Source organism: Pipistrellus hanaki (assembly GCF_964339955.1).
Source record: "Pipistrellus hanaki genome assembly, chromosome: 2".
In the NCBI taxonomy this organism is placed as follows: domain Eukaryota; kingdom Metazoa; phylum Chordata; class Mammalia; order Chiroptera; family Vespertilionidae; genus Pipistrellus; species Pipistrellus hanaki.
Genome location: NC_140504.1, coordinates 10254708 through 10279890, shown reverse-complemented (window position 1 = coordinate 10279890; position 25183 = coordinate 10254708). Strand labels below are relative to the sequence as shown.

Genomic DNA, 25183 nt, shown 5'->3' with positions numbered 1-25183 from the left:
CAGCCCTAAGCAAGGGTGGTGATGCTGCTGCTGCCAGGTGAGCTCCGATGGTAGCAACCCAACCCTGAACTTCAAAGGCATCCCACCTCCAGCCACCACCTGCCTGGAAACCAAAAATAAGCCCCTCCGGCCTGGCCATACATCTGTAATCTCGTTAAGGCGATTAAAGTGCTTTGTTTTTCTTCTTGACATACATGTGGCCCACGCTTATTAAATACAGAAAGTCAGCATTTTTTTTTTAAATTAAAGTTGGCAGCCAGTTCCCTCAAGAGAATGCAAGCTTCTGCTCTTCTCCTATTCATCATTTTCAAATTAGTTTTCTCATTTAAGTACAAGGCTCAGGGATACAGTTACAGCCTCCAACGGTGCTAGGAGCTGCCAAGCCAGCAGCGTGACTGTTACTTCTCAAAGCCATGAGCTGTTCCATCAAATCCAATCTTCCTGGACTCATTCCCTGGCAAAGATGGGAGGCTGTCATTTGTCATCTAGTATGATTCACTTTGTACTCCTCTAAAGTTGCCTCCCACCCCCGCTTGAATAGTTAATACCACTTACAATGCAAGCAGGAAAGTAGCTGAAAGATGATCACATAGTCAAAGAATTTTAACTCCAGAGATCTAAATAAGACCAAGTCAAATAACACTCTCTCTAAAATACCAACAAACAAACATGTACAACCAATGTGAAAAACAGATAGGAATACTGGTCCCTAACAGGCACACATCCTCAAAACAGCCCGAGCTTAGGTATAGCGATGTCTGTTTCTACATCCCAGGGTACTGGGAAAGCAGTGGGTTGCACCACTCATCCCACGATTCAATCACAAGCTTTCACAAAGGGCAGGCAATGTATTTGCAAAACGCACCCTCCATTCTACCAACCGGTGATTATATCTGAGAAAAGTTCTTGGAGCGCACAGACCATCATTAAATGGGCTTGCAGCTATACCTAGCAGTGGGCCACTCACAAACCAAGCTTTCATGAAATGCTGATTGCAATAATGATCGTGATCAGGATTTCTTTCCTTATGCTGAGCATCAGCTTGTGTGGGTCTCTGCTCGAGTTTCTGGGAAATGACTGTAAACGGGCTGCATCCAGAATTATTAGCAACCCTCTGTGTTTCTGGAACAAAGGTTATTCTCTCCTCTCTAATCCCAGAGCTTAATAAATGCACACACACACACACACACACACACACACAAATCTCATACTCGCGCTGATGTGTAGGATAGAAAAAAATGCTCCCAGTTGCCATGGCTATGTCTTGTATTTATTATGTCACAATTTCTAAGGAAAGGTAGCTCAAGACACTGAAACCATATTCTTGTTATTGACACTAGAATTCCACCAACAGCTTCAATTAAGAGTAAGCTTACTATTGTTATGATTTGTATTTAGACATGCTACGTTGGGATGCAGTTAGTGGATTAACGTTTCCCTCCACAAATACTTTTAACATGATGGGCTTACACACGGTATTATTAGCTCTGTTTCTACCTTATTTGATTCCAATAATGACAAATCATCTGAAAACAACAATATTAAACAGTCTAGCTATTGATCAAAGGGAGATGTAATTTTTTAATATATATTTTTCTGTTTAAAACAACCCCATTCTCTACAAAAGACATATCTGTGGAACACTGCACATAAATAATGAATAAGACACCTTTCTGTCCTTTTTAAGAGCATTAGATTGAGCAGACATCTGCTAAGGTAGAAGTAGGGTCTATGAATTCTGCTCCCTGCCTCTCCAACCCCAGTTCCCTACTACCAAACAAGAAAATAACTCACTTTAGGAACTCTGGGTTAAATAATGTTTTTTTTTAAAAAATATATATTTTATTGATTTTTTACAGAGAGGATAGAGAGTTAGAAACATCGATGAGAGAGAATCATCGAACAGCTGCCTCTTGCACAACCCCCACTGGGGATGTGCCCGCAACCAAGGTACATGCCCCTGACCGGAATTGAACCCGGGACTCTTCTGTCCATAGGCTGACACTCTATCCACTGAGCCAAACAGGTTTTGGCTAATGTTTTAACCCAGGAGAATAAGTCAGCCCTCTACAGATTCTGGCCCTTTTCTAGACATGTGTCACAAGATACTTTTTTCTTTCTTGATATTTTTTTCATCTGTACTAAACTAATCTAAAGCCTTAGACTCAACCTCCCCACCTCCATCCTCTGGAAGGCTCATTGCTAGGGCAGATTAAACAACATGGACTCAATATATACTCTACTAGAGGCCCGGTGCATGAAATTTGTGCAAGGGGCTCAGCCCTCGTCTGGATGGTTGTTCTGCTGTTCGATCTAATTAGTGTATTAGCTCTTTATTGTATCAGATTATCAGTAAAAGCGAAGTCTTTTGCATTTACCTCAAATATATTATGAATAATAAATAATATATAATTCAATCAAAATTATTTATTTGCCTGAGACTTTTTATGCTCAAAGGTGAATGAATTAATCATTTTTAAAGTTATGATTTATATGTGTTCTACAGGTAAAATTAAGAAAATGTAGTTGGATGAGAAAAGTGCAGAGGCTAACCACAATTGTAATGTAGAATTAATGGGAAAAAAATTTGCAGAAGGTTTTGGATGAATTTAACATTTGCAATACTACTTATACTTTTTGCTTGGCACAAGATAAAAACTAAACCCTCAAATATAGGTATATCAGCACAAATTTACTACAGTTTTGGAAAGCCCAAATAAAACTCATTAAGTCATTCTATTACTAAAAATAGACATTAAAAAGCTGTGACCTTGCCCTAACCAGTTTGGCTCAGTGGATAAAGCATCAGCCTGTGGACTCAAGGGTCCTGGGTTCAATTCCGGCCAAGGGCATATACCTTGATTGTGGGCACATAACCAGTAGTAGATGTGCAGGAGGCAGCTGTTAAGGTTTCTAACTCTATCACTCTCCCTTCCTCTCTGTAAAAACTCAATAAAATATATTTAAAAAATAAAAATAAAATGCTGTGACCTTTAAATGGGTTAACATATGCAAGGTGTTCAGAAAGTGGTTTGCACATAGCAAGGCCACATATTATCTATAACTATTACTACTCATGCACAGAAAAGAGTCTACAAGATAAAACCTATCAATATCTTCATGAAACTCACTAACTAGAAAACCCTGAAAGGTTGGAGGTATTGAAAGGGGCCACATTATTAAAAATAATATCATCCAGCATAGGCTGGTATACATTGACCAAATAAATCCACCCACTGCTGCTACCTCGCTGTAAATGGGCATAAACATTATGAAATACATTTTAAGTGATGTGAAAAGATTCACATCTTTTAACCCCCATATCTTACCTTTGGAAATATACCTTAAAGCAATTATTCTGGAATATGGGAGGAAATCTGAATTCATTAAAGAATTAAAAAACATGGCTTCACAAACATAAGAAGCAAAAAATGTCTGACAATGGTGACATGGATAAACAAACTTTAAAGAAACATACATAATTTAAACAGATTATAAATGCATTTTAAATGTCTTTAAGATATTATTGGGAAATAAAAATATTACATTTTTACCACAACTACATAATAAAATACACAAAATAAAATGAACAAAAACAAAAAGAGAAACTCTGAACTTACCATAAGGTTAAATTATAGGTGATCTTCCCTGACCCACTGAAAAATTATCATACTTTCAATAGTTTTCTAATTACATGTAATAGAAACATATTTCAAGTGGAGCTTATCTTCCATGCCTCTATATACACCAAATATTTATCAAAACATGACCTGTTTGTCTCAGGAAGTAGGTCAGTATTTATTATAGTCAAAATGGATAAAATATTTGATAAAAATTTTTTGACATGATTAGAATTAATGAAGTAAATGGGTGCAAATAAGAAGCCTTAATCATCCATTGTATTAGCACATTTTGATGATGGTATTTTAAATTATGGATGCAATTATGAATAAGTAAATAAATCACCAGGGTTGATGGGATACTGACAGAATTATTTCAAGCCTGAGACTGAATCTGTCAAAATCCTAGCAAGAATATGTCAAATATTGAAAACAAAACAATGGCCTGCAGACGGGAAATGTTCCATACACCTCCCAATCTCCAAGAAAGGAGATGCCAAGGAGTTCAGCAACTACAGGACCATCGCTCTTATTTCCCACCCAAGCAAAGAGATGCTTAAAGTGAAGCAACAAAGGCTTCTACTACCCGATGTGGAGCAAGAAATGCTGGATGTTCAAGGTGGATACAGAAAAGGAAGACACACTTAAGACAGGCATTCACTGAGTACTGGCATGCTCTATAGAATTTCAGAAGGTTAGTCTATTTTTAAAAACTACAATAAAGCTTCTGACTGTGCCAATCATGAAAAGCTATGTGCTGCTCTGAGAGGAACAAGCATAACTGTCCTGATGCGCAACAATGCAGAGAGACAGAATGGTTTCCTGTATGCAAGAATGTCAGACAAGGGTGCATTTTATCTCCCTATGGATTTAATCTATACACAGAACATATATGAACAAGCAGGCTAGACTCAGAGGAAGAGTGAAAATTGGTGGAAGAAATACCAGTAACTTAAGACACACAGCTGGCCCAGCCAGTGTGGCTCAGTTGTTGAGCGATGACCTGTGAACCAGGAGGTCATGGTTCGATTCCTGGTCAGGGCACATGCCCGGGTTACGGGCTCAATCCCCAGTGGGGGGCGTGCAGGAGGCAGCTGACCAATGATTCTCTCTCATCATTGATGCTTCTATCTCTCTCTCTCCTCCTTCTTTCCTCTCTGAAATCAATAAAAAATATATTTTAAAAAAAGTATATGCAGCTGACATCATCTTACTGGCAGAAAGTAGCAGTGACCTGAAATGACCTCTGCTGATGGAAGTGAAAGAAGGAAGTGCCAAAGCAGGACTGTATTTGAACATCAAACAGACAAAAGTCACAAGGACAGAAGAAATACACAAATTTAATAAAGACAATGAAGACACTGCTTACCTTGGGTCAGTCATCAATTAAATGGAGACTACAGCCAAGAAATCAAGAAAAGGCTGAGACTCGGAAGGGCAGCAGTGGAAGAATTAGGAAAAAATCATCAAGAGCAAAGATGTGTCAATAGAGGTCAAGGCTAAGGTCACTGACACCCTCATCTTCCCAATTACTACATATGGATGGGAAATTGACAGTGAAGAAGGCTGATGGGGAAAAGGTGATTCATTTGAAATATGGTGCTAGAAGTTAACTCTACAGATACCCTGGACCACCAAACAGACAGACACGCAGGACTTAAGAGCAAATTAAACCTCAAATACTGCTAGAGGCAAAGAGGACAAAACTGAAGCTGTCCTACTTTGGGTACATCATGAAAAGGCAGGGCTCTTCATAAAAGACAATAGTGCTGGGGAAAATAGAAGGCAGCAGGAAAGGAAGAAGACCAAACACGAGATGGACTGACTCCATAAAAGCCATAGGCATGAGTCTACAGGAGCTGAGGGGGGGCTGGTTAAGATAGGACACTGTGGACGTCCTTCATTCACAGGGTCACCGGGTTGGAGTTGACTCATTGGCACATAACACACATAGGCAGTTATGTTTAGAAGGTTTGTTTTCATCTCAAAATTTCCATCAGCACAAAAGATCCATTCAACACACATACTCCTCGGTGTTTGCTTTTCTGTCCATAGGAGATCAGGGTTAAACAAAAGATTGCAATGGGAAAAAAAATTATTTTTAAAGAATACTTTCCCTAACTTCCCAGTACTGAAAAAACTTCTAAACCAGTTTCTCAATTTTGTTTTATTGGCATTTCTTTGTTGTGGGGCTGTCCTTTATATTGTGGGATGGTTAGCAATGTCCCTGGTCTCTCCCCATTAAATACTAAGAGCACTCCCCTCCCCCCCAAGAGTGATAACTAATAATGTCTGCAGACATTTCCAAAGGTCTCTGGGGCAGCAGAATTACCCTTAGTCTAGAACCATCGCTCTACACTGATGTTTATTTATTCATTTTTAAAATCACACGATGCCTGCCAAACGCTAATGGAGTTGAGCTAGTTGCATGACGATAACTTGAACTTCCTGAAATTTTGCCTACTGTTATTTTTAATAAAGAGCTTCAATATGACACTAGGGATCAAAAAATGCTTTCTGGTGTAAATAAGAAAGCCACTCTAAGAATGGACTTTTATCGAAAAGCTCAAATGGAGATAAATTTTACTTTCATGTATGATTCCAATTTCATTTTATTTTACTTTATTTCATTCTTGGAAGCAAGGAAAAGACATTCAAAGAGTAACTATAGTAAAGGAGCTAAAGAGTTGTAATACGTAGTCCAGAAGTCCCAGCATTTTTCAATGTTTCTAGCTTTAGAGACTCCTGATGCAATTTCACTTAATTATTGCTTGTCTAGAATGATATTCCTTAATAGTTTTTGTTTTAAAGCGAAATTCATTTAACCTTGAGTTACCCGTTATGTCTGTGTATGCATCTAATGGAAATGACAATTCAACTCAATTCAAATATTTGTTGAGCACCCATCTTTTACATTAAGATACTTGGCTAGAAAATTAGCCAAATATCTTAAAGTATACAGTCGCACATGTTCCATAACAAATGTAAACTCATGATCAGCAGGCTATACGATTAACTCTTGGAATACCATCAGGGTTCACTGGACACAATTTTACGTGTTGAATTTCATTTTGAACAGTTTTACCTATCTGCAAGATTGACATTTCTGACTTTTTTTACTCTCTTAGAGAAATTTTACTTTTTAAAAGTAAAATAAAAGTCTATCTTGTAATTATAATCTCAGTTCAATGGAACTTTTTATATATCTACTAGGGGCCCTGTGCATGAATTCAAGCACCTTGAAAGGAATTGTGGGCAGCAAGGCTGCAGTAGGCACAGGGGTGGGTCTTGGCGCATCCTCTGAGCCCCTGCCCAGCCCCTCCCACCATGGTCCCCCCGTTCCCTATCTTCCGGCAGTCCCATTCCCACTGCTGCTGCTTCCATGCACTGACCGTAATAGCACGGAACAACTGGGGCCAGTACCAGCAGCAGGTGAGAGTGGGGCCAGTGCCAGCAGTGGATGCAAGCTGTGGCTGCTACCCAGATTTCCCTTAGGAGCAGGGACAGGTGGAGAAGCCCTCAGGGGTGATCAGGATGGGCAACCGCTGCTCGCACCTGATAGTGCTGAATGATTGGGACTGGTGCCAGACACCGGCATTGGGTGTGAATGGCGGCTCTGGTGCCAGCAGTGGGTGTGAGCACTGGGCGGGAACTCGGTGCAAAGGAGCAAAGAATTTTTAGTAATCACCAGAGCCTTGCCCTGATGAGAGCGACCAGTGTCCCACCGTGGTCTGGTGGCCCCACTCACCTGCTCTGGCCAACGCCCACCATGTTCCACACACGTCCACTGGTGGTCAGCGCAAACCATAGCGGCCAGTTATTTGGTTGTTCTGCCATTTGGTCTATTTGCACATTAGCCTTTTATTATATAGGATTGTTTTTTGGGCCACATTTTTCTATTTTTGTCATTCCATAAGAATTATTTCATGATTACTAATTAACTATTTCCAACTCTGCTAAGAAGGGCCAAATCATGAAACAATGAAAGAATAAAGGAATTGCCGATGATGTAATAGAGGTTTATCACAGTTTTATTACTGTGTTCCCAAAATATTGCATCATCTTTCAAGAAGGTAAATAAGAAGCTTAGAGATTTTATTGACTAAAATAGAAATCAAAGGTGTTCATTTTCCACATTGGCAAATAGGAGAAATTGACAGGGAATATTTCACAATTATTAGATAAATCAGGAGATGGATGAAATTGATCACATAAGCAAAACCTCAGACTATCCGTCTTCAGATGATGATATCCTGGGTCGATTTTCTCAAGCTCAGGAGCTGAGCAATGCATTTTTTTTTAGCACAAAAAGGAAATATAGCATTCTCATGCACTTGGTTATTCAATAGGAAGGAAGCCATCATTCAATATTTTATGGAGCCCTCGCCAGTTTGGCTCAGTGGACAGAACGCCAGCCTGTGGCCTGAAGGGTCCCTGGTTCAATCAGAAGAAGGGTACATTCCTGGGTTGCAGGCTCATTTCCCAGTCAGGGGCATGCAGGAGGCAGCCAATCAATGATTCTCTCTCATCATTGATTTTTCATCTCTCTCTCTCTCTCTCCCTCTCCCTTCCTCTCTGAAATCAATAAAAATACACACACACACACACACACACACACACACACACACACACATATATATATATATATATAATATTTACAGAAAAAGCAGGAACCAGCCATTGACAATATTCTTTCTTCTTATATACTTGTGCAACACTTATGTTTGTGAAACAAAATTTTGTGACATCATTCAGAAATAGACATATACTAAAGGCAGAAGTATCTATAAAAGTGATTAGAAGTAAAGAACTAATGTAAACATAAAAATGATTGGGCTGTGTTTCTAATAAGTTTCCAAATTTTTATAAATCCAAATTTGAAAAGTATTTTGCAATTGTGAACAGAAAATGGAATTTCTCACTTCAATAAAATTATAAACTTCCAAAGTTTTAAAAGTAGTTTTTTGGTTTTTTTTACAATTATCAAATGAAAATGCAAGTGTGAGAAAAAGACTAAGAAATATGATGAGCCAGAACCTACTAGATATATTTGAAGTGTGGAATTGGATTTATAATATGGATCTATTCTGTGTCCATGTCTGGCATTTGCATTAAAAAGAAGTGCCCATTCCAGAAATTCCTATATGTAAATTTTAATTAAAATTAAAATATTTATGATATTAATTCTTACTAAAATTTCTAAATGAAGTTATTTCTTACTATCTCTTCATTCCTACTTCTGTAAATCATTTGCAAAATATTTTTAATATATAGATAAAATAATAATAGTATAAAGGGCCCACTGTACCTAGAAAGCATTGGTGCTGTGCTGGCTCTTCTGGCACAGTGATGGGCAAGATGAGCCTCAGAACAAATTCAGGTAGCTGGACCCAATGAACATTGTAGGGCAGCAAATTTCAACCTCTTTCATCTCATGGCACATATAAAATAATTATTAAAATTCCACAGCACAGCAACAAAATACATATTTTTTGCCAATTTGACAAAAAACAAAAGGTATAATTTTGATTCATTCACACTGGGCTATTGCTGTGTTGGCTGTTGTTTTTTTAAATTTGACAATCTTAGGGAAAAGAGGTCAGTGCCCCTGACTAGTCAGGTATTGCATGTTTTAAAAATTCTCGCAGCACACTGTTACATGGAAGGTGATAAGTCATCAAATACAGATAATTAGGTACATCTAGTAACATTAAGATCCCAGATGATGTCACAGAATGAATAAGAAATTAAATTAACAGGTAGGGTTACACGACTTGATACATCAACCTTAGAAAACTCAGCAGCGATTAAAGAGATAAATTATTTTTTTCCTGGATAAAGAGAATTGAGAGAAGTATGTTCAGAAAATGCAAAGCATATGAACAAGTCCAGGATATTAGAAGAAATATGTAAAAATGGTTATCTATTGAGCCTTTTTGAGTAGAAATTATTTTTTAAAAGGAAGATAATGAACTAAAAGCAATGACTAGGGGTGTGGGGTGATTATGAGGGAAGGAAAAAATTCACTAGGGCCTGATGAGTGTTTCAGGTTCAAGATCAGAAGGTCATGATCAGAGAGGAATGTCAAGGCTGGAAACCCCATGAGGATAGAATATCTAAGAAATGGCAGACTCCAAGGGATGACTGTGTAGTGGACAGCAGAAATGCAATATACATGAAGGTGACTAGGAAGGAACTGGCTAGCATTTCAACTGATTATCAACTTGGATGGTAATATAAGTAAAGACACAAATAGTTAGAGTAACTATATGACCTAGTCTGTCTGGGTCCTTTAGTTTCTGACTGTGGTCCTAGTGTTAAATCTGGTTTGGATAATAAATTGTATAATTGCCTCAGTAGTAGGTAATTCAATAAATTAAAAAAAAACTGTTAAATAATAACACACTAGTGTCCTGTAGTTCGTTAACTGTAACAAAGAGGACAGATACTGGTGTAAGCAGAGAGATGGATATCCAAGGTGCAGTTGCTGAATGACAGTAATAAATGAGGGGGGTTTGGGGCCAGAACAAGAAGCCCTGCTGGGTATTTTTCCAGGATGAGTAAGGGGTGCAAGAAAGGAAGGGGCCACTGAGAGGGTTTCATAAGATGTTAGTGATGCTTTCAATTTGGTCAGTGATTTGGAAGAGGTGAAGGAGGAAAAGATCAAAAGATCACATTGATATACATTCCCAACAAAAAGCAGGTTTCACAAAACATAAAAAAAAAAAAAAAAATGTGCTAAATTAGGAAGAGGATCTGGTAAAAGTGTGTCACTCTCAAGATAAAGCAAAAAGACCCATTTTAGTCACAGAAATCTTCACATCTCTGAATATAGATATCTTCCTTTAATTAAAAATAAGAATTTATAGATTATGGGATTAAAATCCCAAAGAAAAAATTAATAGTATTACTTCTTAACAATCAGAAAACCAAAGATAGTTAAAGAACTTTAGCAAACATTTCTGAATGCTTCTGACTTCATTCACAAAGGAAAAGGCGAAAAAGAAAAGAAAAAAAAAAACCCACAACACACACACACACACACACACACACACAAAACCCTCACAAAAAGAAAAAACAACTCCCCCAAAACAAGACTAAACCTTTCTTAACAAAATTAAAATGTAGCTAATGCCTATAAAATAATCCCAAAGTACTATTTAAATTTTTTTCTAAATTACAGATTAAAGCAGATTGCCCTGTCACTCAGATTTCAATCCTGAGTAACAGTGCCAATGACTTAAAATATCCATGGAATTTTGATCCCAACTTTTGAGATTAAAATAGTAGTTAAAATTGAGTCAATGTTGGTTGATCAATTATATTAAAACTAGAGGCCCAGTGCACAAATTCGTGCACAGGTGGGGTCTAGCCGGCCCACCCCAATCTGGGCTGATTGGGATGGGCTGGCCGGAGGGAGGGGACATGGGAGGTTGGCTGGCTTGCCCTGCTCCTTCCTGATCAGGGTAGGGGTGGCCGATCAGGGGGCAGGGCCAGCTGGGAGGATAGGGGAGGCGTGGATGGTTTGGTGGGCCAGCCCCATCCCTTGGTCAAACTCCGGGTTGAGGGGACAATTTGCATATTAGGTTTTTATTATATAGGATGAAACAGTATGCCATAAGCATAATCCGACTTCATGATTAGAATTTTTTTATAATAGCAAACTTTGATGGGAGTGCGTAGAGATCCTTTTAATGAGAAATAGGAAGATATATTGACAGAAGAAAAAACTCTATGCTGGATGTTTCAGCATCTGTGAGAGCCCAACACAAGGGCCATCTTACCTCCCATCTGCGTAGTCTGCATCTGCTCCACCCCACCAGACATCTGAGTCATCCTCCTCGGCATCAGCTGAATCGACAGTGTCACTTTCCTCAGCCAGCGGGCAACATACAAACTCCACCCCTCGGAACTTGTCAATCCCGCAGGGCAGCAGCATGCCGTAGTCGTGCAGGTTGGTGCTCTTCTCACTGCAGGTCTAGGCAAGGGAAGGAGAAAAAAAGAGAGCTCAGGCCGGGACCGGTTTGGCTCAATGGATAGAGCATCAGCTTGGGGACTGAAAGGTCCCGGGTTCGATTCCGGTCAAGGGCATGTACCTTGGTTGCGGGCATATCCCCAGTAGGGGGTGTGCAAGAGGCAGCTGATCGATGACTCTCTCTCATCAATGTTTCTGACTCTCTATCTCTCTCCCTTCCTCTCTGTACAAAATCAATAAAATATATTAAAAAAAAAAAAAAAAGATAGAGAGAGCTCAGTAGAGTAGATGTTCTTCTTTGTGAGAAAATGCAAATATAGTAACACCCAGATCCACAAGAACCAATTTTACAATGGGATGGGTCATTTGCTTTTTGAGTGACTAAACAACAGTTCCTTTAGCTCAGACTATCTTGGTGCCTGTAATATTTAACTTGATTACTTACTTAATAAGGTTAACTTTTTACATTAGAGAAATGAAGAGAAACAATAGGAATGGAAACCAGCTGGAAAATAAGGTGTAGAAGAAGCCTGCATTGGTGAACACATCTAAGTGAATCAGTGCCTTCTGGCTTCATTTGTGCATCTGCAAGTGGCCACTCCTGCCCAGCTAGTGTGGCCATTGACATATGAACCAGGAAGTCATGGTTGGATTCCCAGTCAGGGCACATGCCCAGGTTGTGGGTTTGATCCCCAGTAGGGGGTGTTCAGGAGGCAGCTGATTAGTGATTCTCTCTCAAAATTGATGTTTCTATCTCTACCTCTCACTTATCTCTGAAATTTTATATATATATATATATATATATATATATATATATATATATATATATATATATATACATACACACACACACACACACATACATACACACACACATATAAGCTTAAGCAACCATTCAACCGTTTGACTGGTAGCTATGATACACACTGTCCTTCAAGGGGTAGACGCTCAATGCACAGGCATGGAAACATGGTACAGAATGATGAATCTCAGAGGGAAAAGGAAGCGGGGAGGGTGGGAAGAGATTAACCAAATATTTTATACACATACTAGAGGCTTGGTGCATGAATTTGTGCACTGGTGGGGTCTCTTGGCCTGGCTGGTGGGGATTGGTCCAAAACTGGCTCTTCAACATCCCCCGAGGGGTCCCGGATTGCAAAAGGGTGCAGGCCAGGCCAAGGGATCCCACTGGTACACGAATCCGTGCACTGGGCCTCTAGTTTAAAAAGAAAAGAGAAGTGTCTGCTCCTTGTATACCCCCAATTCACTGCAATCTCTACTACGGATGAGCGTTTCCCTCCCTAAGTCTATCTTACTCTAGATATTCCCCCTCTTGGCTCGCCTCCAGAATAACAATCCTGGGAGGAGAAGAAATTGTTCTCTGCTATTAAGCAGAAAATACTGTCATTAGACATTTCTCTTTGAGTATCTGTTTGCTTTCCTGGGATTTGCTACAGTTGCACAAATCTAAATGAACATGAAGCTTTGAAAGCAACCACTGCTAACGGAGGCAAGATTAATATTTCAACACATGTAGGAAGGTAAACAATGAAAGTATTCGAGTGCATTTTGACCTCGTAGGAATTAGAGTCATTTCTGTCTCTTAGCAACAGAAAAAAATTTTGTGAAAAGTCACAAAGAAATGAAAAATGAGGTTAGCAGACAGATAGCTGGGCTTTAAATTGTCTGGCTTGTTTTCTTAAGATCAGCAAGCTGTGAAACACATTTTTATACACAGAAAATTTTGTTCTACAGTAAACGAGGACATATTTTACTAAAGGCAACATTAATGCGAAATCTTAAGTGGTGTTTTTTTTGCTCAACAGCTAGAAGGTTGTGATCCAACGGTTACACTGAGGCAGATGATGGTTTCTCAATCTCAGTACCAATGAAGTTTTGCACCAGATAATTCTTGGGTTGGGGGCAAGAAGAATGTCTCGCCGACTCTCTGGCCTCTAGCCACCCAATACCAGTAGTACCACTGGTTCTAATTGTGAGGACCCAAAATATCTCCAGACATTGGCACATGTTCCCGGGGAGGGATGGGGAGCAAAACTGTTCCCGGGGAGGGATGGGGAGCAAAACTGACCCCATGGTATTAGATGGCGCCTAATTCTAGGGGACTGATAACATGTCACACACAAAAGCTATACTTACATTATGAAGTTTTTCTAGTAAATTTATGTATCCAAAGAAAAGGACATTTTAAATGTAGTAATATTACAGAGTGGCATTTTATGCTAAGTATCTCATGTCTTTTGTCAGTTTTGCCAAAGGCAGGAGTTAGCCAAAACCAGGATTGGTGCCATGTACTTCCCTACTATGGAAAAATGAAGGTGGTAACATGGCCTGGTGAACACAAACCCGGACTGCTTCATTTAGGAACAAAATTCTAACTAGCTTTCATATTGGTATTGGACAAGCTATTTCATTTCTACTACTGTATACCCCAATAAATCATAAAAATGGTTAAATCAATAAAACTCTGGTTGTGAAAAAGAAAACTATAAGTAAACAAAAATAATTAGAAGAAGAGCTACATTTTAAGGTCTAGAGAATATAAGATTATAATGTCTAGTTTATAAAATGTGGCACAGAAATATAACGAATCTAAAGAGGCCCTGTTTTAACCCTTTACAAATAATCATGGATAGGGCTTATTTCTTAAATATAATTTTTATTAATTTTTTACAGAAAAAAGGGAGAAGGATAGAGAGTTAGAAACATCAATGAGAGAGAAACAGTGATCAACTGCCTCCTGCACACTCCCTACTGGGTAAGGTACATGCCCTTGACCAGAATTGAACCCGGGACCCTTGAGTCCGCAGGCCAATGCTCTATCCACTGAGCCAAACTGGTTAGGGTAAGGCTTATTTTTTAATAGTAAGAGAACTTAATTATCGACACAGCTGTTGCCTCAAAATACCACATCATTACCCATGTCCTTAGAAAGTCTTCACTTTAAAATAGAAAAAAAAATGTATGGCTGGTACCTCTTTGGCGACGGTGTGCCAGTGAAGGTGGGTCTCGCAGACATCCATCCTCTCCTGGTGTAAGAATTTGCACTTGTCGGGCACAAGGAGGGCATCACTGACAAACTCGCCAACTGCAAGAAAGGGAAACAGTTTCATGTCACTCCGTCCGCATCACATGTTATCTTAGGGATGGTGTCACGGAAGGGTAGGCTCAAAGGAGTCAGAGCAGTTAATCAGCTTTTTGAAGGATGAAGTCATCAGTCCAAGGAAGCAAGGACATTTAGCATGCTGAGCCCGGTGTCGTTAGCAGCCCAGTTCTTGGCCACATCAGCCTTGGTGGTTAAAACACTTCCTACATGTTTTAAGTAAAATCTTTCACGAAGAGGAATCTCTGCGTGCAATCACAGAAGAGCTGCCATTCAATTGCAATGAGGGTAAAAAAAATACCTTTTGCCTACGTCCCCATGCAACCTTTGACCTTCTATCCAACATAGCAGCTGGTTTATGGAGAAAGGCAGAGCAGATTTTTGTGGCTGACTTGCTGCTCTTCATGCTGGCGGCAGTATTGGAATAAATGCTCATATGTGATTCCACCCTGTCTCTGCATCATGGGCTCAAGTAGCGACAGGCAGCATGAACCCATTGATTGTTCTGTTACATAAACTCCACTTCCCACCTGAGAGATGCCTGCTGGAAAACATGTCTAGGACACCCACCCTCTGGAAATTATGACAAAGTGACCTAGAGATAAACAGCACCTAATAATGTAAGTGACATCACTGTTTTCTTTTCCTTTTATGTAGAATACTATAAAACAACAACAACAACAACAACAACAAAACAAAACACCTAAAACCCAGATGAGAGAATACAAAATAAAAATCATTAAATCCAAAGGCAATATACCTTCACCAGGTGGATTCTTCATAATTTCTCAGGACAGGCAATGAACTAAAGCCGTGAGCAAGAATCCCAGATGCCTGAGTTATCCAATTTTTAAGACCACAGGAAGCCAGAAATGACCAATGGCTTGAAGATGACTACCTGGTTTATTAGTTCTGATCAGTCCAACTGTCTTGCAATATTTGCAAATGTTTGAAATACTAATGATGTTTTTCTATTTTACAAGTTAATTACTATAAAGATTACACACCTGGCCCAAGACTATTAAATCAGTCCATGTGTCTACCAAGAGCAGATATCAGATACTCTTGACTTTGGCCTGACCGAGTTCTCAAGGCAATAACTGGGTAACAGCTGCAGAAAAACAATGAGCTTTTGTCTTGTTTTACTTGCCCTCAGGCCAATCTGTGGAGGACTGGCTTTCAATGCAAAGCCAAAGTCACGGGAAGATATTTACCTCATGAAATCTGATGTTCACCATGAGAGCATGTATTGCTTTAAGTAATAAAAGGATACTTGAATTTTTTAAATTTGCAAAAGTGACATTTCATTTAGTATTGAAAATGCGCTCTTAGGTTTCTCATATTGTGCATTGCCAAGGAATATATGCTCCCCCTGCCATGAGATTGTTCTTTTAAAGGATTAATATTGGCTATTTAATAAGCCTCCAGGACTCCTGGCAAAACAGAAGACTCGTTGTATTCTAAGATTGAAATAACACTTAGAATGAATCTGTGTTTTTACAGCCCTGCCTATATTGCTTTCAAAATTTATGAAACATACTAGAATGTTACACATTAGATATTTCAAGCAATTAAAATGCAAAAATCTGTTTTAAAAATGATAATAAAAAGCCCTGGCTGGGTAGCTCAGTCAGTTAAAGTGTTGTCCCAGATACGCCAAGGTGGCAAGTTCCATTCTCATTCAGAGTATACAGAAAGCAACCAATGAGTGAGTGCATAAAGCAAATAAATGTTTATCTCTCTCTCTCTCTCTCTCTCTCTCTCTCTAAATACAAAATTATAATAAAAATTAGTGGTAAAATTACAATGAACCCTTTTTCACCAACGGACTTAGTGTAACATGGTTTGTTTTCTTTTTTAAAAATTCTAACAGAATCTATGATATGAGAGGAAATATATAGGAACTCTCTACTTTCCACTCAATATTGCTGTGAAACTAAAATTGCTCTGAAAATAGTTTTTAATGTAAAAAAATCTGATCGAATATGCCCGGAATTTCCATGTAGAACTGTGTATATTTTTATTTTTTAAATGAACCTTGTTGATCTGACCGTTCAGTTTAAAAATTTTTTAAACAGAATTCAAGTAAAAGAAATGAAAATAAATTATTATAATAAGAAATCATTCATGCTCCTGTTTATGTCAAACTTTAGAAAATTTGGCACCGCATAGATGTTATAGTAACAGTAATAAGGATAAAAATAATATAGAATAAATATTAAAGTGTGGAATTAAAGTGTGATATCTGAAAGTATGGAATGTAAACAAACTGATAAGCACCCTTGATTGACCTGTATGTAGGAAATAGATAAAGTGACCTGTACCCCATACGTAAGACCAGATAACAAGGCTCCTGGAACCTGCTGATAGACACATATGAAGACATATAAAAAGAGGAAGCTCCACAGAAGATTAGAGACGTTCCTTCTGCTCCTCCACAGAGGGTCGCTCTCCACTTCCCCTGCCTGCACCAGTTAAAGCTCTTCCCAAGCTGTGAGCCCTGAACCCTGAGCCGTGGACCGTGAGCCATCATGAGAGGCCCCAACTCAAGCCAAGCTTCAGCTGCAAAGTCCTCTGTGAACCGTGTGTGTGTGTGTGTGTGTGTGTGTGTGTGTGTGTGTGTCTGTCAGTGCGGATCCCAGGGTGGCCTGCCTAGGATTCTGGAACCCACCAGGACTCTGGTAAATAAACCGTGAGTGATTTGTGCATTGCATGTTTGCCTCCTGTGTAATTTATGCTCGGTGGATTATTAATTAACTACCTAGGGTCGTACGTGTCAAGATTTCTGGCTGAGGCACCCTAGGTCACCTGTCATTCGTCCCTTATGGAATTATTGGGACAATAGATAATATAATCTAGTGGATAAATTCATCCAGGTACACTGCGAATATTTATTGATAACCATACAACCTGATTTCTTGTTTTAAAAATTCACAATTCAGGCTTCTCTCCCCCCATCCCCAATGGATAGGAAATTTTCAAAGCTAATGAACAAGATCTGAGTTTGGCTTGCTTCTTGACTAAAAAGTCTTGGCAAAGTAAACAATGATCTCAAATTCAATTGGGCTGACGCTGCAGCCTCAATCCAATGGTTCTTTGGTGGTTTGGAGAGGATAGTCTAGCTCCTATTACATCCTTTTGCAGATGGGAGGCAAAGAGCCCAGGTCAGGTGGCTTGCCCACTGGGCCAAATGGCGGTAGAACTGGCCTGAAAACCCCGATCGCCACACTCTCCCTCTGACAGTGATAATTCAGCTCACTGTCATGTAAACTCTGGTCGAAATGGTTTATTTGGCAACTCCCTTTTTTTTTTTTTTAAAGTAGAGTCACTTTTAGGCTATAAAGTACTTTAATGTTATAATCTACAATGGGGTCCATTCAACAATAAATCTAGACTTAAATTAGCTCACAAACCATATAAAACAGTGGACTAGAACACAGGATGAACAGTGGCTTACATGACAGCATGGATTCTCTGTCCCACGTGAGCAGTCTGGTGTTGAGGCTGGGGCTACTGCAGATACTCAGTGATGCCCTCGGGACCAGGCTAGGCCTGGGTCTCTGTTCTGCCATCATTAGCAAATTGGCTTTTATCGTCATGTTCCGTGGTCACAAAATGACCACAGAAACTCAAGACATCCTGCCCACATTCCAGAAAGGAAGAAGTACAACAATGTGAACATCCTTAACACTACTGAACTGTACACTTGAAAAAATGGATAAGATGGTAAAATTTATGCGTGTGTATTTTACCACAATTAAAAGACAAACCATCTAAAAAGTGTTTCAGAATGCAATAATCGGAAAATTAAAAATTAAAACAAACACACACACACACACACACAACCTTTCTATCACGAGTTATGACATAAATTTTACTGTCTTACCTATTTTACAATTATACAGTTCACCCCAGCCTGCATGGCTCTGTGGTTGAGAGTGAACCTCTGAACCAAAAGGTCAGGGTTTGATTCCCGGTTTGCTGGCTGGATCCCCACTGTGGTGCCTGCAGGAGGCAGCCGACCAATGATTCTCTCATATAATCAATGCTTCCATCTTTCTCTCCCTCTCCCTTCCCTCTGAATTCAATAAAAATATAATTTTTAAAAAAGTGTACAGTGCACAATATTAAGTACATTCACATTGTTGTGTAACCATGCTCTTTTCATCTTGCAAAACTGAAACTCTAAACCCATGAACAAGCCCCCATTATTCTCTCCCCTAATCCTCTGGCAGCTGGCATTCCACTCTCCGTCCTTATAAATGTGACCAAACTGAGCACTTCATGTGGTTTGTCCTTTTAAAAAATTAAAATCAAATCCTTCACGCCTCTTTCTGTTGCCCTGTCCCATGGATTTGTCATGTTGACAGCATCTCGAGGATTGAGTACCTTTGACCACAAGTTGCTCCTCTTTTGTCTTTTGTTTCTTTTATCATAGACGATAGAAAACAGGGTAGAAAGAGTTCTGTATTTGTAGCCAGAGAGGAGAAAACAAGGTAATGAATGACTCAGGAGAATATAGTGACTTTCCATATATGAAAAGGTGAGGTTAACAACGCCTCCTGGCCAGAGAGGTTCCAGTAGAAGGAGGGACAGGAATAAAAATTAAAACCAAACACGCTTTGGTTTCATTTTGAGAGCTCTTCCCTGCTGCCACTCAGTTTTCCTGACTATCATGGCGCGCAGTTCCATGAAAGATACAAAAGAATGGAGATATAATCTTACACTAAAAGAATACAGACCAGCACAACCCAATTTATATATATAAAAGCCTAAGCAACCATGGTAACTGAACAGATGACTGAACAGATGACCAGGCCTGCGGGGAGGTGGGGGAGGTTGGGGGGGCGGGAGTGGGGGCAGGCAGAGGCAACCAAACAACCAAGCATTAGGCTGCATGGGGTGACCAGGCTGGCAGGGGGGTTAGTGAAAGACAACCAAATGACCAAACAATAGGCTGCATGGGGCAACCAGGCCTGCAGTGGGGGCAGTTGGGGGTGACCAGGCTGGCAAAGGGGGGAGGCTGTGAGAGGTGACCAGGCCAGCAGGAGGGACAGTTAGGGGTGATCAAACAGGCAGGCAGGTGAGCAGTTAGGAGCCAGTGATCCTGGATTATGAGAGGAATGTCCAACTGCTGGTTTAGACCTGAATCCCAGGACATCCTCTGAGGGGTCCCAGATTGGAGAGGGTGCAGGCTGGTCTGAGGGGACACACCCCCTCCCGTGCACAAATTTCTTAAACTGGACCTCTAGTTTATTTTTAAGTGTGCAATTAATTTGGATCAGAAATGTAAGGAAGGTCTCCTTTACACCTAAACCTACTTATTGTTATTCATTCTATCTCCTATATTTTGAGAGAAGAGCAAGAAAGCAGAACTGTAGGGATATCACCCTAAATTCTCTATTTTGGCTCTGGAACTTACAAGTATCCTCACTGTCTGCATTCTCCTAACACTTCCTTTCCTTCTGACTTATTAAAAAATTCATAGCTTGATAGGTTTTAAAGATGAAATTAATTAGGGTTATATATGGGGCTTTTAAAAAGCCACACAATTGCTAACAAAATACCAATCGAGTTGATGCATAGTGAGGCCAGATAACCACCAGTTATTACCAAAACCCTAAATTATACAGAGAGGTAAAAATACACAGCATGCTTTTTCCGCATACCAGATTCGGAAAGCTGTGTGTGAGGTAGGCTATAATCAAGACAGGAAGAGGCACTTTCCCACTTAAACTTTTCAAAAGAGTTTTAGACCTTCACTTCCAGGCTCCTGGCTGTTCTTTCCGAGCCACTGCCATCTGACCTTGCTCCAACAATCTTCTTCAAGGTCAATAGCAACAAACACATTAGTCTCTTCTCAGCCGTCAAGTTCACTGCCCACTCTACTGTATTGCTTTCTTCCTTAAATTCAGTCTTCTCCTCTAACTTCCCACCAACTAAGATAGCACACGCTTCCCCATTCTCTATCTCAAACTAATCATTCTTGCCCTCTCACTGACTCATCTTTGAATAGTTTTGATTATAAATAAAACTGTCCTCCATTCTCTGCTCTTACTTTGTCACTCAGATATATCATTCGTGCCTAAGGATTTAATGACCAACTCTACCTTCAATGTTGACCTTTCTGTTATTTCCATTCCCTTGATGGACACCCGCTTAAGAAGGCGTTTTTAGCAAATATGCTAGATTAAAATCAAGTGCCAACTGACCACCAAGTCCTGCAACTGTACCCCCAAAAACAATAAGTAACTCTTCACTGGGTCAAAATCTATCTTATGTGGAAGCAAGACAAGGAAAAGAACCAACATTCATCACTTTGGGAGAGCCCAACCAAAATGGTGGCACTGCAGAACAGATTCTACTTGTATATAAAACCCAGGGCCCATTACGCTATGCTTCTATTTTCTTAATAAACATGTATCACTGATTCACGTCCCTACCTCCATAGGTTAAACCTCTACTCCAACTCAAACAATCCATATTCCTGAGGTTGGACCTCAGATCATGTCACACGTAGAAATGTTCTGAAATTCTGAACTCTGATAAACCACTTGCCGAGCAGAATGAAACTATTCCTTCTACTTCTTCCTTCCTTTTCATCTACAACTACTCATCGGGCTCTACATCCCTGGACTCTTCATCCCTCGTTAAGGTTAGCAAAAACAGATTTCTCTGCCTGCATTCCATTTTCCTGCCCATCTGGTGTAGGGCCCTTAGCACATACATTCATCACCCATGCTTATAACCAACTACCCTTCTTCCCTGCTCATGATGCCCAGACTCAGTTGTTCCAGCCAGTCTCTCTCCCATTGCCCAGCTACCACACTGTGCTCCTGAGAGCTTATCGCCAGTCCCTTTGGATTCTCCTGTGCCCAGCCTAGAATTGAAATGTCTAGTTTTATGAGACAATGGCATTGCCTCCAAATAATCAGAGTGATTAATGTTTTATATTTCAGGGGTTTTCCAACTCAAAACTTCTCAGAAAAAAGAAGAAAAAAACCAAAAAAAAACCAAAACAACCCCTAAAGATACAAAACTACAAAGGGCAAAAGGAAGTAGATAAAGAGAGAATGAAGAAGAAAAAATAGTTATCATGGCATTTAACAAAAGAGCTAGACAGGAAATAAGTTTCATAAGTATTTGAAATTTAGCACAACCTTTTCCTGGTATTAAAACATTGTTTTAACATGCACAGGCTTTGTTAAAACATGGAAGAAAAGATTAGAGTTCTGTCATTGTACCCTCAGTACTATCTAGGGAGGAATGACACAATGTCTAAAGTAGGGGTGTTGAACTCAATCAGAGAAGGGGCCAAAATCTAAAATCCAGCCTAAATCGAGGGCCAAATGGTTTACTGAACAGTCATAAACTGACAATGTCATAAACTGACAGCGGAGTGCAGTGATGACAGCGCGGTGCGGGCCACATTGCAAGGCCTGGCGGGCTGGATTTGGCCCGCGGGCCTTGTGTTTGACACATGTGGTCTAAAGGAATAAAAATATAATAAATATACATGATTCATCAAGCTCTTCAATAAAAATATGTTCCAAAAATCACCCAGAGCTACTTTGAGTTCAAAAACCATGTAATCTGTTCAAGGGGGATGGATCCCAGCTAAGTTAGACCCTCTCTCTCTGTTCCCACTCTGTTGAGAACTTAGAAATCGCCACTCAGATTTGTAAACCAGGCTTCATGTCATTATTGTAAATCAATTAGCCAGGGGTTATCACTACGGAGAGAGCTGAAAGAATTAAATTTCTGGACTCCTAAGGAAGAGAATCTGAGGCAGGAAATCACATTAAGACTTCCAAAAGGCGTATCACAAACTATTTAGCAGAAAACCCCCTGGAAAGGTCTAATCTCACTTCTCCAATCCAATGTCATGTGATGGCATCTTGGTCTGGCTCAACGGAGTTATCCGTCTACACCGGCGGCTGCTCACAAGTAAAAGCTAAGAAATTACTGTGTCACAGTAATGGAACACAAAGCTCATATTATAACTAATAAATAAGGGGCTTGATAATAAGGACAATACTGGAAATCTGTTTAAGGATAACTAAAAAACAAAACAAAAAACACACACAAACCCTTAGAAAACTTAAGGTCTGTTAAAAAATATGCTGGGAACTCAGTTGGTTAGAGCATTGTTCAGTACATCACAGAAGTTGTGGGTTCGATCCCTGGTCAGGGCAAATACATCAGGCAACCAATTGATGTTTCTCTCTCACATCGATGTCTCTCGCTATTGCTCTCCCTCTTTCTCTCTCTTTCTGTCTCCGCCCCCACCCCATCCTCTCTAAAATCAATAACAAAACATCTACATAAACAATAGATATTTTACAAGAAGTTTTATACTTAAAGTATCTAGAAATAAAACAGATTTTATTTTTAAAAAAGCACAATTTGAGTCTACTGATCAGTATGTATTAAAAACTATTTTCATGTTGACAATGTCCCCTGTGTCACACAGAGCAGAACACGGCTAATCTTGAACCCAGCAATTTTCTTTCCTCACTGCATCTTCAATCATGAATGTAAATGAAAATTTCTGCTCGCTTTGCTGCTTTTCTGCTTGACTGGATTTCATAATGAAAACGTCTGTTCCTTTCCCGACAGAACACAAGTGTCATTCAAATTTTTTACACACCGGGCAAAGAGGGAATGCGTTTGTTTAGATGCAAAACTCACTTCAATGTGCCACTACAAGCCACTGCATATTTATGCATGTTGCAGTTTAAGATTCTCTTAAGCAGGAAAGCAAAGGCGTGCAAAGGAGGTACATTCAGGCTGCAAACATCCTCAGACGAGCTCTGGCCCTCTGCATACAGGCGGCCCGCCCTCCTATCCGGGCCTCCCTCCACCAGAAAGCCATGGCACTCTGCCAAAGGCCGTTCTGTGACTAAAGCGTCTTCTGGGTCAACAATCCAGAGTCACCGAACACTCCACCTTCCACCGACTGCTCCGGAGATCAAATATTTTGAAGGGCAGGCATACCAGGCACGCAGAAGCTGAGCGCTGAAATCAGACGCCGTTGCTCCAGCCACTTCTCTCTTAAGGCCCAACTACATCACACTCAATCTGAGCTAGTCTTCCCAAGGACAATCCTGCTGCCCACAGAAGGCACATGAAGAGTGTTTGAAGGAGGAAATCTCTCATCTCAGATTTAGCACATATAAATGAGGGAGCTGTGTGATTAAGGCTTTTCATTACTGCACGGGGAGTAATTCTAGAGTAGGTCTCATTCCAAATAATACAGGTTCGGTCCTCCACTTAAAATGACCTAAATCTAGATGATGGGAAAATTATGTTTTGACCAGAATTGTTGAGGTGTGGGGAAAATACTGCTGAAAGACTTCTGGTTTGGGGTGAGGATATCTATCAGAATCTTCTAAGAAAAGTGTAAGTAATTTCCCACTCTCTGTCAGAACCAGACATTCTAATGACGCAATCAGGCTACCAGACCATGAGGTCTCCGTTAGGTAAGCTGAAGGTGAGCTATTTCACAGTTTGGTGAAGTGTTTACTCAACACTGCCCACAAGGAAGGCATGTTTGCATTCTTCCAGTTAAAACAAGTGAGGTCAGTTCCCTGGTACCCTTCCCTCTCATGCCCTGGTACCCTTTACATGCCATTACATGATCATTCTAGATGTTTCCTTGTTGGTTGATGCTCAAACTGTCTGGATATCTCAAAGCCTTACTCTTAGATTTCCATAACAGGGTACTGGCTATTTATATAAGTCCTTAGAAAAACGTGTATTTTTAAGACCCTCTATGGGCCAAGAGGGTTGGTCATTTGAAAGGCCAACGGTTGCACCAAATAAGTATGTCTTTGATAAAAGTTCTCATGGGCAAATGAACATTCACCAACTATGACAATTAAAGAACAGGTAATATGTGCGCTTTCTTGGACTTCTGAGAACTTGCTAAGACCATCTTTTCATTCTTTACCCATTCAAGCAGCTGTTTAACTAACACTCCTACATTGGGACAGTTCTCCATGTTTTGCTTTCAGATGATTTAAATTGCTTCTTTTAGATCTCCTTACAGTGCAAGATGCTAATCCTAACACTGAGATCACATCTACATAAACAATATATATTTTGCAAGAAGTCTTATACTTAAAGTATCTAGAAATGCTTTTTAAAGTCAAATTTTGAGAGGATTATATATATCCGCATTTCTTTAAAAAAATCAAACGTGGAAAATGCAAACATGAATACTAGTACGTCCTCGGGATTTAAGCTCGATTCATTTTATTCTTCCATTCTAGTTGTAGTTAACTGGCAGAAAAAGCAAAACAAAAACAATAGCAAAAGCCCTGGCGGGAGGTGTATTTCTGTAGCAAAAGCAGGGTTTCTACATCAAGCCCATATAAATCTAATTAACTCTTATGCATGGGAATCAGGGATCCAGAAGACCTTAACAAAGGCTTGAAAACAATCTTATCTTTTGCCTCATACAGT

General features: G+C 39.8%; 2 protein-coding genes across 7 annotated transcripts in view; both read right to left on the bottom strand.

Annotated features, from left to right (window-relative positions):
- Positions 1-25183, bottom strand: part of CYYR1 (cysteine and tyrosine rich 1) — a 374507-nt gene that overhangs the window by 20205 nt on the left and 329119 nt on the right. The window lies entirely within an intron of this gene.
- Positions 1-25183, bottom strand: part of APP (amyloid beta precursor protein) — a 210202-nt gene that overhangs the window by 100619 nt on the left and 84400 nt on the right. For all 6 annotated transcript variants that reach the window (XM_084871393.1, XM_084871394.1, XM_084871395.1 and 3 more), the window contains exons 4-5: positions 14589-14701; positions 11405-11598 (exon numbers count right to left, since the gene is read on the bottom strand). In XM_084871393.1, coding sequence (XP_084727519.1) covers positions 11405-11598; positions 14589-14701 — 307 coding nt within the window. The remainder of the gene's footprint in view (positions 1-11404; positions 11599-14588; positions 14702-25183) is intronic.